This window comes from Sciurus vulgaris, assembly GCF_902686455.1.
Source record: "Sciurus vulgaris genome assembly, chromosome: 18".
NCBI classification, from domain to species: Eukaryota; Metazoa; Chordata; class Mammalia; order Rodentia; family Sciuridae; genus Sciurus; species Sciurus vulgaris.
In genome coordinates, this window is record NC_136479.1 from 30,060,140 (window position 1) to 30,075,807 (window position 15,668).

Consider the following 15,668-nt stretch of genomic DNA (forward strand, 5'->3'; position numbering starts at 1 on the left):
GACAGGTAGGAAAACATGGACTAGGTGGGGGTGACCTAAAGAGCTGCTTGGCATTAACCACCTTGAGAGCACAAATGCTCCGGTGTAGCGCGGTCTCTACCTTCTCTTTTCCAGGCCAGCCTCGGCCTCCTGGCCTCCACACTCCTGCCTCCGCCTCCCCACAGCGCTCACTTCTGTTAGGGCAATGCTGTGGTCTTTACTTTCCAGCAGCCCGTTCCGGCAACTATTGATTGCAGTGTTTCAGTTTTGTTGTTTTTAGCAAATTCAAGCATATGGTCAGAGAAGACCCAAAAGCTGCAAAATGTAAATCAAGTGAAATTTAATTTGCATTTGGGGCTGGAGGTTGGTTCTGGAACAGAGGACAGTGCCAGCACCAGTAGGTGTGAAGGAGGATGTACCTCTGTGTTCTCTTTCCAATTGACCTGAGTGACATCAGGTTAATTAAAAAAAAAAAAAAGTTTGCTGGGTTCTCCTCCTACTTTACTTTCCTCTTGTAATGTCTCGAATCCTGTCGTCAAGTCGGCCATCCTGGATTGTGAGCCAAAGCCAGGACTTCAGTCAAATGGCAGGGCTGCCCATCCAGTGCCTGCCACAGGTCATTCCAGTCCTCTCAGCCTTGAAGACAGTTCTGTGAGGCGGGAATGTCCTCTGACCTGCCATGGCAGCCCAGAAGTAGCAGAGCTGGGTGGTTGGGGTCTGAAACAAGCGCTCCCAGACGGAGGCATGACCTGTGAGGACGGTCCGTCCGGCAGGATGGCCTCGGGTGAGAGGGTCAGCTGCAACAGCACCCGCCCAGAGGAAGCCGGCTGCTGCGAGGACCTGCAGCTTCAGCTGAGAGCAAAGCCAGGGCTGGTGCCTCTGTGAGGCGGAACTCGACCGAGTCCCTGGAGGAAAGATTAGAAATGGTAGCAGCTAAACTTAGCTCCCGGGATAAGCTGCCTGTAGAAGGAAGTGGGGATGGATTTGGAGGGAGGGGGCTGGGAAGGCTTAAGAGGACAGCAGCAGGTTTGTCATGGTTCAGCGGAGTGTGTGCGCCTGCACAGGCTGCTCTGTGGTGCCATCAGACGCTCCACGGATCCGACACCGTGCCATTATCCCTGGTGTCTTGGAAGGAAGAATGAGCAAGCCCAGCAGTGAGGAAACCCAGTGCTGACGCTGGGTGGGGGTGGCTCAGCCTCAGGACAAGTGCTTCTAGGTGCTGGTGTGCTGTCCGGCGTTTGCCTGGACCCAGAGCTGCCGCAGAACCGACAGAGTACGGAATCCGAGAGGCAGGCTACTTAGAAGTGAGCCTGAGCAATTTGTTTTGGTAAAAAGTGACCTTTCCCCTACTTGGCAGTCTTGAAGAGTTGGTGATTTTCTGTCTCTTTAGTCATCTCTCCACATTCGCCCCTTGCCCAAGGTGGAGACATGAGCAGCAGTAAAGAACAGTCCTCTCTTCAACCAGTGACTTGCCGCCGGTCACTCACGTGCCCAGTTTACGTGGTGCACACAGAGGTCTTTGATGTTGTCAGCTTTTAATTCCTCGACCTTGAGGTTCCAGGTGGTTTTCTATTTTTAAAAAAATAAGTCATTTTTATGTGTTCCCAGTCATATGACAAAGCTGCTAGTTGCTTCTGGCCTGGGCAGTGTGCTTGGCGGAGAGGGTGGCAGAAAGCCAGGAGCAAGGCTTTTTAAAAGGACCTCGCTGATCAAGGGGCTCTGAGAAGAGGCGGAAGGACGGTGTTTAATGAGATCTGCACACACTTCTGAAAAGCTGCTTGGAGGGAGTGGCCTGGCCTAAAGGACTGGTTTTTAATGCCCTTCACCGTGGGTTTGTTTGGGGTTTTTTTTTTGTTTTGTTTTGTTTTTCCCTCTCTCTCTCTCTCTTTTTTTTTTTCTTTTAATTACAAAATACATAAATGTCTCTCATACCATATACGACTACAGATGAGGGCTTGAAACGTGCACAGATTTAAACACAAACCAAACACATCTGCACCCACCACTCAGATTTAGAACATCAACAGGAACTTAGACACCCCTGCGTCCGTTACCATCACCCAGCAGAACCTCCACCGTTCTGAACCAGGGGTGATTGTTCCTTTCCTTTTCCTTGTATTTTTACCATCTGCATATCCCTAAATGGTCACCTAAGGAGCCAGATGACTTGCCACTCAGGCAAGATCCCTGACCACTCTGCCTCACCTTCTTCACAAGATCGACTGACACCTGCCTCAGGTATTGCGAAGAGCAGCTGAGTTAGTAATGAAAGACACACAATTGCAACTGCCACAGAGGAAGCACTGTATGTGTTTTTGTTTTTATAACTGTGTGTTTAGCTTCGTCTGTTTTTTAACTTCATGTAAATAAAGAATCACCTAAAAATTTTATCATCACTTGTTTCATTGTTCTATGACATTTTCTGCACATTGGGACAGGTGGTTACAGTGTTCTCATACTGGTTCTTTGCTGTTCTATTGCACAGGAATGCATTCGCCTATCACACGTGGAGGTACACACACAGTGATCCTGCAAGGGCAGTCTGGTCCATGTGTGCCCATCTCCCTAGGACAGTGGTCTCCACATGTGCTCTGGGGGTCCCAAGACCCTTTCAAGGACTCCACAAGGTCAAGATGATTTTTGTATTCGCAGACTCCTCCCATACTCCAGAGGATGAGACCTGTATAAGGGCATGTGTCACTGAGGTTCATCTGAGAATTCTTTTTTTTTTAATTTTATTTATTTATTTATTTATTTTTACAGACTGCATTTTGATTCGTTACATACAAATGGAGTACATCTTTTCTTTTTCTATGGTTGTGTACGATATAGATCATCTGAGAATTCTGACAGCACAGACTCTTTTCCTAACTGAAAATCACAAGGATTTTCTCCTATTACACTCAAGAGTTTCAGTTTGTACATTTAGATCTGAGGTCCATTTTGGATCCGTTTTGTGTCTGAATTGGTTGGGGTCATTGTTCTTTTGTCTTTGTCATTTGTCCATAAAGATCTCCTGTTTTTCTCATGTCGTTTCCCTTTCAGTTGAATTGCTCTGACAACTTTTCAGAAATCAGTTGGTCACAGATATTTGGACTAATTTGTGGATTTGCATTTCCATTCAGTTGATCTATATGACTTTTCTTCCGCCAGTACCAAAATCTCTTAGTATTACTTTATAGTAAGTCTTAAACTCAGGCATTATAAAAACTCTGTTCTTTTACAGAATTGTTTGAGTTATTCTGTGTTGTCTTAAAAAGATACATTTTAACACAAGCTTCTCCATGTCTGTTAAAAGCCTGCCTGCTGGACTTTTGCTTGGGTTTGTCCTGAGTCTGTAGATCAGTTTTGGGGGTTGATGTCTTAACAATATTGACAAGTTCATGAACAGGGCATATCTCTCCAATTATTAGGTTTCAGATTTTTTACACAAGTGGTCACACAGTTTCCGTGAAGAGGTTTGTCACAATTTAAAATAAATAAATAAATAAATAAATAAAACATCTTGTTTAATTAATGCATTAAAGCCTGGGCCTTATTGGAAATCTACAGAAAAGGAGAAATGAAACCATTCCTGGTGCAGACGGCTTGGAAAATCCCAAGAAGGCCAGCAAGAAGGTAGTAGACTAGTGTCAGAGAGTTTACAGAGGATGTGCAATCAAGACACAAAAAGTAAAATTTATTTCTATATACTAGTAATGAACACATGGAAACAAATTTTAAATGTCACACCATTAACAGTCACTTAAAAATGAAATACTTTGATGTAAATTTAACAAAATGTATAGGACTTATATGATCAAAAACTATAAAATACTCAGTAAAAGAAATCCAAAAAGATCCAAGCAAATGGGGAGACACGTCGTGTTCACAGATTGGAAAAAACAACATTGTAAAGACATCACTTCTCCCCACGTTGATGGGCACATTTAACACAATTTCCACCAAAATCTCAGCAAAAATTTTTGTAGATGTAGAGATAATGATTCTAAACTGTATCTGGGAAGGCACTGGAATAACAAAAAAAGAAAGAAAGGATCCCTCAGGAGGAACCCTCCCACTAACCCCAGGTCTGGTATCCTGCAGCACACGGGATGTGGTGTTGGCCAAGGGCAGACGCGCAGGTGGGTGGAGCAGCCCAGGCAGCTGATCTCTGACAAGGGCGCAGCACATCTTGAAAGGAGCCAGCCGCTGAACAAACCTTGCTCAGGTGGGCTCAGATGTCTTCAGACCGAAAGCTGAACCCTATCTTAAATCTCATACCCTATACAAAAAGTAACTGAAACTGAATAATAGATTTAAATGTGAAGCTCTAAAACTTTGAGACGATAATGTAGTAGAAACTGCCTGGGACCTAGAGCGAGGTGAGTTCTTGGAGTTCTTAGACATGACACCTAAAGTGTCACCCTTTAAAAAGAGGAATCGATTTTGAAAAAAGGCCATTTGGGTTTCATCAAATTCTGAGACTTTTGCTCTGCAAAAGATTCTTTTAAGATGAAAAGATGATCCATAGACTGAGAGAATATTTGCACCCACATATCTGACAAAGGATTCATGTCTAGAATCTAAAAAGTCCAAGTACAAAATAAGGTATGCAGAGTTTCACCAAAGACAATGCACAGGAGGCAAATAAACACATAAAGACACTCAGCATCACTGGCATTTGCAGATTAAGGGAAATGTAAATTGATCTTTCCAACATATTACTACATACATTTTAGAACAGATAAAAATTTGTGAAACTATCAAGTGCTGATGAGGATGCTGATCAGCCAAATGCCTCATATATCGCTGGTGGGGATATAAATGGTACAGCCATTCTGGGAAATAGTTGGGCAGTTTTGTTTAAAAACTAAACATACACTTATCATGACCCAGCAGTCACACTCCACTCCTGGATATTTATCCTAGAGAAATGAGAATTTATGTCCACACAGATCCTATCCCTAAATGTCAACAGCAACTTTACTTATACTGGCTAAACTTCGGAAACAACCAGAATGTCTCTAGATTGGTGAATAGTTAAATAAACCAGTATGTCCAAACCGTGAGTCCCTACTTAGCAACAGAAGGGAACAAACTATTAACAGTTGCAACAGCTTGGGAAGATCTCAAGGGTGTTACACTTAGTGGAAAAAGCCAGTTTGAAAAAAGCTGTTATGTTTCCATTTAAAGTATAGTCTAGAAAAAGACAAAACTGTAAGGATAGGACACAGGCTGTAAACTAGAGGTGGAAATCAGGTTAGCAGTGGCAGGGACTAGGTAAACTGTAGCTCAAGGGAGCCCCTGTGGTTGGGGATAGCTCACCTTGACTGCCATGAGTCTACACAGGTGAGAAAATGCATAAAATGCACACGTTATACCAGTAAGTTCCCTTGTTTTGATATTGCACAGAGTCTGTAAGATGTAACCATTGGGGAAAAACAGGTGACAGGCACGTAAGACCTCTCTAAGCTCTAACGACCTGTGCATCTGTAACTATTTCAAAAAAATATAAAACATAGCAAATGAGAAATTTTATTCCTAATTAAATATTTTATGTTTCTTGGTGCTATTGTAAATAGAATGGTTTGGGGGTTTGTTTTAGGTACTGGGGGTTGAACCCAGGGGTGCTCTACTACTGAGTTAATCTCCAGCCCTTTTTATTTTTTATTTTGAGAGAGTTGCCCAGTCTAGCCTCAAACTTACAATCCTCCTGCCTCAGCCTCCCAAGTCACTAGTAATGCCAGCTGACTGAAATTTGTCTTTTGTTTTTAAACTGTATTCCAGTGCTTTACTACTAGTATATGAAAATGTACTTGGTTTTTGCATATTGGCCATTTATCTTGGCCAAGCATGCTAAACTCATTTATGGTTCTATTGTTAGCTCTTTTATAGGTTCCTTCCTTGGAATTTTGTACTCACAGTTGTGTGATGTGCAGATATAGTTTCATTCCTTGCTTCTGGTCCCCACGTCTTTTCCTTGTTTCGTGTGTTGCTTGCCTGCTGTCTCCCTGTTTTGCACAGTAGACCTGCCCATCCGCTGATGACTGGAAGCTATAAATGTGAGCATCCTTGCCTTCAACCAAATGTTATGGTACAAGGATTCAGAAGTTCACCATTAATTATGATGTCAACTGTAGGTGTGTCATAGACGCCCTTCCTCAGACTAAGAAGCTTCCTATGTGTGGCTTGGTGTGGATTTTTAACCATGAATGTAGGTCAAAGGTTTTTTGTTTGGTTCGGTTTGGTATAGTACTGGGACTTAACCCAGGGGTACTTTAACTGAGCTACATCCCCAGCCCTTTCTTTTTTTTTTTTATTTTGAGACAGGATCTTGCTAAACTGTTTAGGGCATCACTAAATTGCTGAGGCTGGCCTCAAACTTGGAATCCTCCTGCCTCAGCCTCCCAAATCACTGGGATTACAGGCTTGTGCCACTGTTGCCCTGTTTAGGTCAAAGTTTTTAAGTACTTTCTGCTTCATCTATTAAAATGTTTACATGTTCCTTCTTATTTCATTTTAAAATGGTGTTTGTTTTCTATTTTGTTTATGTATTATCTTTCCTGTGTATTGCTGGGGTTGATTTGCTAAGGTTTTGTTAATGTTATTGATTGTGTCTACATTCAAGAGGGATATTGGGGTACAATTTTTTTTTCCAGTAACATTCTTATCAGTTTTGGTGTTAGGGTTATGCTGGCCTCATAAAAGGAACTGGGATTATCCCTACCTCCGATTTTTTCTGAAAAACTTTGCAAAAGATTAGTGTTTTTTCTTGAGTATTTGATAGAATTCACCAGGGAAACCATCCAGGCCTGGAGTTTACCTTTGAAGATTTCTTTTGTAACAATTTTTAGAATAAATATGTTCTATTCAGATTTCTGTTTCCTGGCGTGTCCTTTAGGTAAACTGAATTTTTAATAGTAGTTTGTCCAAATCCTCATGAACGTCGGGTTGGTCAGCCTAAGGCGGGTCTTGACCTGCTGTTGATATCCTTCCACCCTTTGCGGGAACAGTGGGGTAGCTCTTTCACTGGCCATCCTGGGAGTCTCTGTTTCTCTCTGGCCTCTAGCTGTGCAGCTGTCCATCTTGTAGACCTTGTTACAGAGCCCACTTTTGGCCTCGTTCTGTTCCCATCGCTTGTTCTTCCCGTTGGTCTGGTCTAGCCTGGTCTGGTCTGGCCTGGCCTGGTCTGGCCTGGTCTGGTCTAGTCTGGCCTGGTCTGGTCTGGCCTGGTCTGGTCTGGCCTGGTCTGGTCTGGCCTGGTCTGGTCTAGTCTGGTCTGGTCTGGTCTGGCCTGGTCTGGTCTGGCCTGGTCTGGTCTAGTCTGGTCTGGTCTGGTCTGGCCTGGTCTGGCCTGGCCTGGTCTGGCCTAGTCTGGTCTGGTCTGGTCTGGCCTGGTCTGGTCTGGCCTGGTCTGGTCTGGTCTGGCCTGGTCTGGTCTGGTCTGGTCTGGTCTGGCCTGGCCTGGTCTTCCGCTGCTCACCTTGGGTTCACTCACTCTCCCTTTTTTTGCTCTGCAACAGAACTCTTGGATCCTTTTCTTTTCTAACATAAGAATTTAAAGCTATAGATTTTCTCCCCTGACATTTCAGAAACCACATCTCACAAATTTTTATATTGTTATTTTCATCATTTTCAAAATATTCTGATTTATTTTGTGATTTCTTCTTAATTTCTAGCATTTTTGGACGTTTTTCTTGGGATATAGCTCAGTGCCCTGGGTTCAATCCCCTGTATCAGAAGAAAAACAAAGCCTATGTATTGAAAGGGAGAAAACAGACAGGGTAGACTGGCAGTGTGCGTCCTGGGCAGCTCCAGGTGACAGATGGAGTCGGGCTTGTGCTGTTCAGCATCTTTTGCAGATGCCTCTGCTCTAGCCCCAAGCACTTGGCACTTGGGTTCTGGCTGGAATCCTGGTGTGAATCTCCCCGAGACGTGGAAGGGTAGCAGGCAGCTGGGGCGATAAGAGGCTTGTGTCTCCTGGGCCATTGCTAGGGATTCTGTAGGGGGGGGTGGGCAAGCTGTCCCGCCCCTCCTCATACCTGGGTTCTCTCTGGAGGGGTGAGCCTTGACTCTGTGCTGAGTAAAAGTGGCCAGACCCAGAAGGCCACGCACTGTGCCTCCCTCCACGTGATGCTGGAAACAGCAGAGGGACCTGGGCGTGACTCCTGGTGTGTGTGGGGTCTCCTTTGGGATGAAGAACATTCTTTGGAACTAGATGGAGGTGATGGGTGCACCACTTCTGGAAGGTAGCAAATGCCATTGACGCCTTCACTTTAAGCAGGTGAATTTGTTACGCAAATTTTACCTCAGTTAACAGATAAGTAGGGGAAGCAAAGCCCAGACCATGGTGGCTGGGTGCCTCATGCCAGGGGGACAGCCCAGCAGAGCTTGGCTCCCGGAAGTGGAGAGGTTCAGCAAGGGCCGCCCCACGGCCTAGGATCCCCACCCGATGAACTGTTTCCTCTTGTTTAATCCGTGAATCTTGTTTCTTACTCACCTTCAGTGACTTAGATTTTCAAATGAGTAAGAAGCCAGTTCCCAAAGCCAGCCTCCTGTCGTGAGGCTGTTACTTCAGTTGCCCCCTGAGGGGAGCTGGTCCACCCAGCATGCCCGTGCTCGCTTGCTAGCCGCTGACTTCATGTGAACGTCCATGGCGGCCATGCTAGTTCTCTGAAGAAACCCTCTGTGTATTGAGACCACCTTGGGATTTTAAACCTGGTGTTAATGAGCTGATGCTGGGGAACTAAGAAGTCTGCTGCAAATGACTGCCCCGGAAGCAATGACTGCCCCAGCGCAGGGACAGCAGAGCGTGGACGCTGGTCACCAAACTCTGATTTCAGCAAGGCTGACTGCTGCTCCCTTCCTGCCTCCTCCATCTAGCCCCTTGCTGGACAGCAGGTGGCCCACGGCGCAGTTCTAACGGTGAGGCAGCCTGGCCTGACCCCTCCCTCCTATGTCATCCTTCCTAGGGGTGGAGGCCGCCAAGTGTGCAGAAGGGCACAGATCACAAATCAGTACATTCAAAGAGGCTGGACGGTGAGCTGGGGAGGAACCATCTGGTAGAGAAGATCGTTTTATATTGGCATCTGATACATTTTAAAGGAGTTAGATGAGTTTGATTTCAAACTCAAAAGGAATATTTAAAATAATTTTAAACTGGGGGAGAATGTCCTTACTGCCCAAATCTTTGTATTTACCTCATCTCTGTCTGTGTCTCAGAGGAACTTTCATTTCACATCGGCATCTTCTGGGAAAAACACTAGCACCCAGGTCTTCCTATCTCCTGGTGGTAAGAACAGTGGCGGCTGTGGTTTGCATTGCTACGACCTATTTTATTTATTTATTTAGATACTGGAGGCTGGACCCAGGGAAACTTTACCACTGAGCTACATCCCCAGTCCTTTTTATTTTTATTTTGAGACAGGGTCTCCTAAGTTGCTGAGGGCCTCACTAAACTGCTGAGACTGACTTCAAACTCACAATCAATCCTCTTGCCCCAGCCTCCCGAGTTGCTGGGATTACAGGCATGCGCCACCATGCCCGGCTGCTGTGACTTTCCTATGCCTAACCAGCCAGACCCCCTGTGAAGAGAGCTCATCTGCCCTCCTCCAGCCCGGTGCTTCCTTCTTCTCCGGTGGAACCAGGCAGGAGCAGCCCTGGCTGTGCGCTGCTGCCCCTGCTCAGCCTGCCTGGAGAGCATGGTGGGCACCACTGTCAGCACACATGGCAGAGGGTGTGTGAGGTACAGGGTGTCCACTCCTCCAGGCCCTGATGAGCCGGAGGAGGCAGAAGGGAAGCAAGCTGTCCTGATCAGGTGCACTGCTGTCCCTAATCCCTGCCCAGCTGTTTCCTGTCTGAGCAGGGGAGGCAGATGTGCAGACAAAGCCAGCGGACTGGAGCAGCCAGCAGAGAGGGCTGAGCAGCCTCGCTCCTCAGTGGAAGGGCCTTTGTGGGAGGGGAAGGGGGGCCTGCATGGAGCGCTGGGCACCCGGGGCCGGGAGTTGGATGCCTCTCCCCACTTCAGAGCCACCTGTGCTCCCAAAGCAGCAGGAGGAAGTTCGCCTTTACTGCTTATCGGCGCTGCGATGCCGGAAACGTGCATTTCCCTCCCTTCAGAGGAAGCGCTCTCTGGAGGCGTCCTCACATTCTGGAGCAGGAGGCCGACTTCACTAAAGGAAGTCACTTTTCTTCCTTTAGGCCGTCGGAGACGGATTTGCAGAGAGAACTAACCAGGAGCTGCTGGCTCCTGTCGGCCCTCCCCCTTTTCTTATGAAGTCACAGCTGTCATTTGGTGCCCTTCCAGTGATCTTTCCTCCAGCTGACCATCTAGAATGTCAACTGGCTGCGTGTGTGGGTGACCTCGCCTCTTGTACGCTTTTTGAGAAGGTGCACAGTGACCTGAACTCCCTCCAGGCCCTCTTGCACAAGCCCCCGAGGGCAGGGTGTGAAGCCCAGGCCTGCCTCTCCGCCCCCAGCTCTGAGTGAGGCCTGGTGGGCTCTCCACGCGGAAACAAAACGCTCCAGCCCCTCAGAGAGACCTTGCCTGTTCACTTGCCCCTTCCTCCATTAGTCCCACTGAAGCCGAAGCCAGCACTGGATGTCTCTGAGCCCCTTGTGCCTGTGAGTGCCAGTGTCCTCAAGTGTGCCTCCAGCTGTGGGACCTGGCTCAGCCCATAAGGACACATCATTCCACCTCAGAAACACAAGTGTGCCAAGTCATAAAAGTGGCGAAATCATATGGAATGCTTCTAGAAACTAGAAAAACTGCCCCTTCTCTTCAGGGTTTTTAACTGTCTTAAGAAACAATGTCCAGGGTCCCTTGGGCTAAGTTTGTCAGAAGCAGACAGAACTAAGCTCCTGTCCCCCAGTGGTGTGTGGCCTGGAGCAGGCAAGCATCCAATCACTGCCAATCGCCAGCATGCAGTAGGGGAAAACAGAATTCAAATCTTGGGGTTGGGGCTAGAGAAACTGCATTATTTTAAAAATTGTATGTTTTTAATGGTAATTTTGTGTTTTTAATTTTAAAAATCACATGTACACTCTGCCTTTTTTACTTTGCTTTCCTGTTTGCACAGTGAAGTATCCCTGCTGTTTCCTGTTCAGTCCTTTCATTTGCCAGTCAGGGTTCCTCCATTAAGACTGAGCTGTGCATGTTTTTCTCTGTGACAGGGTGAATCAGTGAAGTACTTCCTGGATAACCTGGACCGGATTGGCCAGCTGGTGAGTGACCACCCCACCGGAATCTGCAGCCCAGGACTGGAAAATGCTTGGGACCAAAACGAGCAACACAGGCCCTGGCTGAGCCTGTGGGTCTGCTCCTCCTAACCAGTTCCTGTGACAGCACTGTAATGTCATGCTCTTGCATGGGTTTGTCCTTTGGAGAACGACTCTAAAAACCATAAGTATGATGCCATTGTGCTCCCAAAACATGAGCAATAATTCCTATCAACCAGTCTCCAATCAGTCCTGAGATTTTCTCAGTCATCTCCCTAAGGTTTTCTTGGTGGGTTTCTTTGAACAGTTTGAATCAATATCCTAATATGATCTACACATCACAATCGGTTGATGTCACTTAAATTTCTTTTAATCTATATGTTTCTTCACCCTTTTTTTCCCTTTATTTATTTATTTGGGGGGGTGGGGTGTCAGGGATTGAACTCAGGGGCACTCAACCACTGAGCCACATTCAGGCTCTATTTTGTATTTTATTTAGAGACAGGGTCTCACTGAGTTGCTTAGCTCCTCTCGTTTGCTGAGGCTGGCTCTGAACTCAAGATCCTCCTGCCTCAGCCTCCCAAGCCACTGGGCCTCTTGATTTATTGAAGTAACCGATCACCCAACCTATAGGGTCTTAGTCTGGACTTCCGTGTCCCATCCCCTGTGAACTGCAGTTAGCCTCCAGGTCTAGGCCCATTCACCTCCCACCCAGTTCTGGGCTAGCTGTGAGGGTGGCAGTGTGCCCAAGTCACTGAAGGGCTTGTCACAGTGCAGGACCACCATGGTTTAAGTGGCCACATTATTGCCTTTGTGGAGCTGAAGACTTCCGTGGGTCAGGGCGTGGTTCAGTGGGACAGCATAGGCTTAGCATAGGCACTGCCCTGCCTTCCATCCCAGCACCCAGAACAAAGTTTCCTAGGAAGAATGTATTACATATACTGCTGATTTCATTTAAATACTATTGTAAAACCTAAATTAAATTATTTCATAGTAAGGTTTTAGAATATTTATGCTCTGGAAGTTAGAAAAATAAAAAGTATCTATGATGCAGAAAAAAAAAAAAAAATTCACTTTCTTCCAGAGAGGAAACCGAATGAGATTTTCTGGGTCCTGGCAGTAGGAATTCTGATCGATCCTCCTCAAATTGATGAGCCCCCATTCATTTTGAAATGAAGCACTCAGTCACTTCACTTTGTTTCTCAGTGAATGCATAACTCTGTAAATGAAATCTGCTTCTGGTTTTTTAGTTAAACTCATTGCAAAGTCAGTGTCACTTTCCCTCCACCCTTTTGACATGTTTTTGTTCTTATTTTCTCCTGAATGTCTCCCTCATCCTGTATTTTACAGAACTACTTCCCTAGTAAGCAAGACATCTTGCTGGCCCGGAAGGCCACCAAGGGGATTGTGGAACATGACTTCGTTATTAAAAAAATCCCTTTTAAGATGGTGGATGTGGGCGGCCAGCGGTCTCAGCGCCAAAAGTGGTTCCAGTGCTTTGATGGGATCACGTCCATCCTGTTCATGGTGTCCTCTAGTGAATACGACCAGGTCCTCATGGAGGACAGGCGCACCAACCGGCTGGTGGAGTCGATGAACATCTTTGAGACCATCGTCAACAACAAGCTCTTCTTCAATGTCTCCATAATTCTTTTCCTTAATAAGATGGACCTCCTGGTGGAGAAGGTGAAGACGGTCAGCATCAAGAAGCACTTCCCAGATTTCAAGGGTGACCCTCACCGACTGGAGGACGTCCAGCGCTACCTGGTCCAGTGTTTTGATAGAAAGAGACGAAACCGCAGCAAGCCACTGTTCCACCACTTCACCACCGCCATAGACACCGAGAACATCCGCTTCGTGTTCCACGCTGTGAAGGACACGATCCTACAGGAGAACCTGAAGGACATCATGCTGCAGTGAGAAGAAGCCCCCTGTGCCTTTCTGAGGCAGCCTCTGTGGCCCTTGGCACTTGTGGCCTGTGTGGTCCTGCAGGGCTTCTCAGACCCATGCTGTCATATACCTGGCTCAAGAATGCTGGGCTCCAGCCCAGCCACGAGCTCTAGGCAAGAGGACGTGGGAACTCCATGTTAGCTACTGATTTGGGGACTAGTGAAACTACTGAAAATCCAAGTGCTCACTTTGGTGTTAATCTGCAATACCTAATAACACAGCCCTCTTTTTACAGGAACTGTATTCCTTTCCTGACACAATTTAATCGAGGATGGTGTGTGCACACACATTCTCTCTTTAATGACTAAAACACAAAAACCAGCTGGCCTTGCAGATGGCTTTTCTCTCTAACCTCTGAGTCTTCACCGAGACAGACTAACCCAAAAGCTTTGCCTCGCGGTAGCTTGTAGCGATGCGTGCCAGGGCTGCTGGGCACAGAGTGCCTGAGCTGGCCCTGCAGCTCTGGCTCAGGGTCTGAGTGCCGCCTCCCAGGTGAACACACTGCCTTTAAGACTTGTGCCAAGGTCTCTGCTCCCCTCCATGGAGGACGAGGTTGAGAGCCAAGGACCTGCCTTAATGCCCCAGCAGCAGCGTGGAGCAGGGGTAGCCCTGGGCCATGGCTGTCACTCTGTCCACATGCACACAGTGGTGCTTTTTACTCCTTGCCCTTCCCTTCCCACCTAACGGCACAAAGACACATAAACCAAGTGGCCTTGCAGATGGCTTCTCCATCTTACTTGCAAGTCATCTTCTGACCCAACAGTTGCCCGCATGTGGAGTTTCCGTCTTTGGGAAATAACGGGGATCTTCTCCTCTGGGCTTCTGGAAGCTGGCAAGGGTACTGCTGCAGCCTTTGTTCCTGTCACAGCTGCTTGGGAGTTCTGTCAGCTGGCCTTCATGTAGCCCGCAGACCCCAGAGAAACCTGGCTTCTGCAGATGGCCAGATTTCTGCCTACCTGCCAGAGCCTTTGGGCAGTGGCTTCTTTCCACCTCAGTCCTGCCAGGCCTCTTGCTTCTGTTCCTGTGCACACAGAGCAGCAGGTGCTCTCAGCCTGCCCACCCGCCCAGGGAAGTGCGGTGTTGACGGGCTGGTACACCTAAGGTACCTCCCGGGGACTCGCTGTGTCAGAACGCCTTGCACTCCACACCGCCCCTCTGAGCATCAGGGGTGGGGTGGACAGCTTTTCTTGGCACTTAAAACACAAGTAAAAGTGGCACCAGTGTCATGTGGTTCACTAACATCGGAGAGCCTGTCCTGACGTCACACTGCTCCTGACCGTGGTGTCCCTTTTGCCTCATGCTTGGCTCATTTCAACAACCAGACAATATGAATCTTGTGGCAGATGCTAAACCAGAGAGGCAGGAAAAGCCTGCTTGAATCGTCCTGTTACCACCACACTTCACTTATGAGATGACATAGGACTCTCCCTCACACTGCTCGAGGGTCTGTGTCCAAGTCTGCTGGGTTTTGTCCCTTTCCTTTGGCCCAGAAGAAGTAGTTGCTGTTTTTGTGCTGTTTTCTGTAACTCTTCAAAGCTGAAGGGATGTGACCCAGGTGTCACATAGTGCTGATGGCCTTATGTAAACGAGATGAGTAGCCTTGGCAGGGCTCATCAGGATGACTCAGGTCACATCTTCAGTTGGGCACAGTGAAGAGGGGCGTGGTTCATGGCACAGGTTGCTTTCCTTGCCTGCCCAGTTTTCTGTGTGCCTCACGTCTGTTAGGATCGAGAGCCCAGACGGGAGCAAGCCATTCTCCATGATGTTGGGGTGCTCTCCCTGGCTCTCGGGGCTGATGCCGCAGTGACTGGGGTAACAGTGGCATCACTGTGGCCAGTCTCAGCAGTGAGAGCTCTTCCCTTCCAGCAGTCAGCATGTGTGCCTGTCACTTTCAAACCTGGACACGTGTGAGTGATAGGACGGGCCTGAACAGAAAGCAGTGGGTAGCCAGAGGCCAGGGTCACCCAGCCCAGCCTCTGGCCACATACCCTGTCAGCAGCCCGGCCGGCTGAGCCTGGACGGCCTCCACTTGTTGAAGGGGTGGGTTAGGGCGTCTTTAAGGATACCCCTCCTCTGGACTCTGTGAAGTGTTGTCATTGGAGAAGGAGATAACTGTTTGCAAGGCTAAACTGAAATCATTTACAACTTTTCTACACATAGATTGTAGTCCTTTTTGTCTCCAAAACCTTATGCTTTTGTATTTTTTTATTTTAATTTCACTGTTACCCTTGACTGTTGTCTTTTTTAATTGCGATGTTGGAGAAGCGGGAGGTATTCGTGCCTCATCTATTATTGCAAAAATGTAACAATAAACTTCCTCAAAATAAGACTTCCTCCTCATAGTTATACTGTTTACACAAAAGAGCATGTGTTGGTTTTTAACTGAAATATATATTTTAACTCTTTCCTTTGTAGAGAAATTGTTTCAAAGATTTTGAGTCATAGCTCAAAATTTATAGAGAGCTCTAGAATTCTTATTCTTGTGATTTTTCTACTTCTTTGACAAAAGAAAAATTGGTCAGAGTATTTAAACTCCAAGA

The 15,668-nt window shown here is 47.0% G+C and overlaps 1 protein-coding gene across 1 annotated transcript in view; it reads left to right on the forward strand.

The window, feature by feature from the left end:
* The window catches only part of GNA12 (G protein subunit alpha 12), a 90,259-nt gene extending 74,802 nt beyond the window's left edge, over nucleotides 1-15,457 (forward strand). The window contains exons 3-4 of the mRNA XM_079120453.1: nucleotides 11,134-11,184; nucleotides 12,529-15,457. Coding sequence (XP_078976579.1) covers nucleotides 11,134-11,184; nucleotides 12,529-13,098 — 621 coding nt within the window. The 3' untranslated portion in view covers nucleotides 13,099-15,457. The remainder of the gene's footprint in view (nucleotides 1-11,133; nucleotides 11,185-12,528) is intronic.
* The last annotated feature ends 211 nt before the right edge of the window (nucleotides 15,458-15,668 follow it).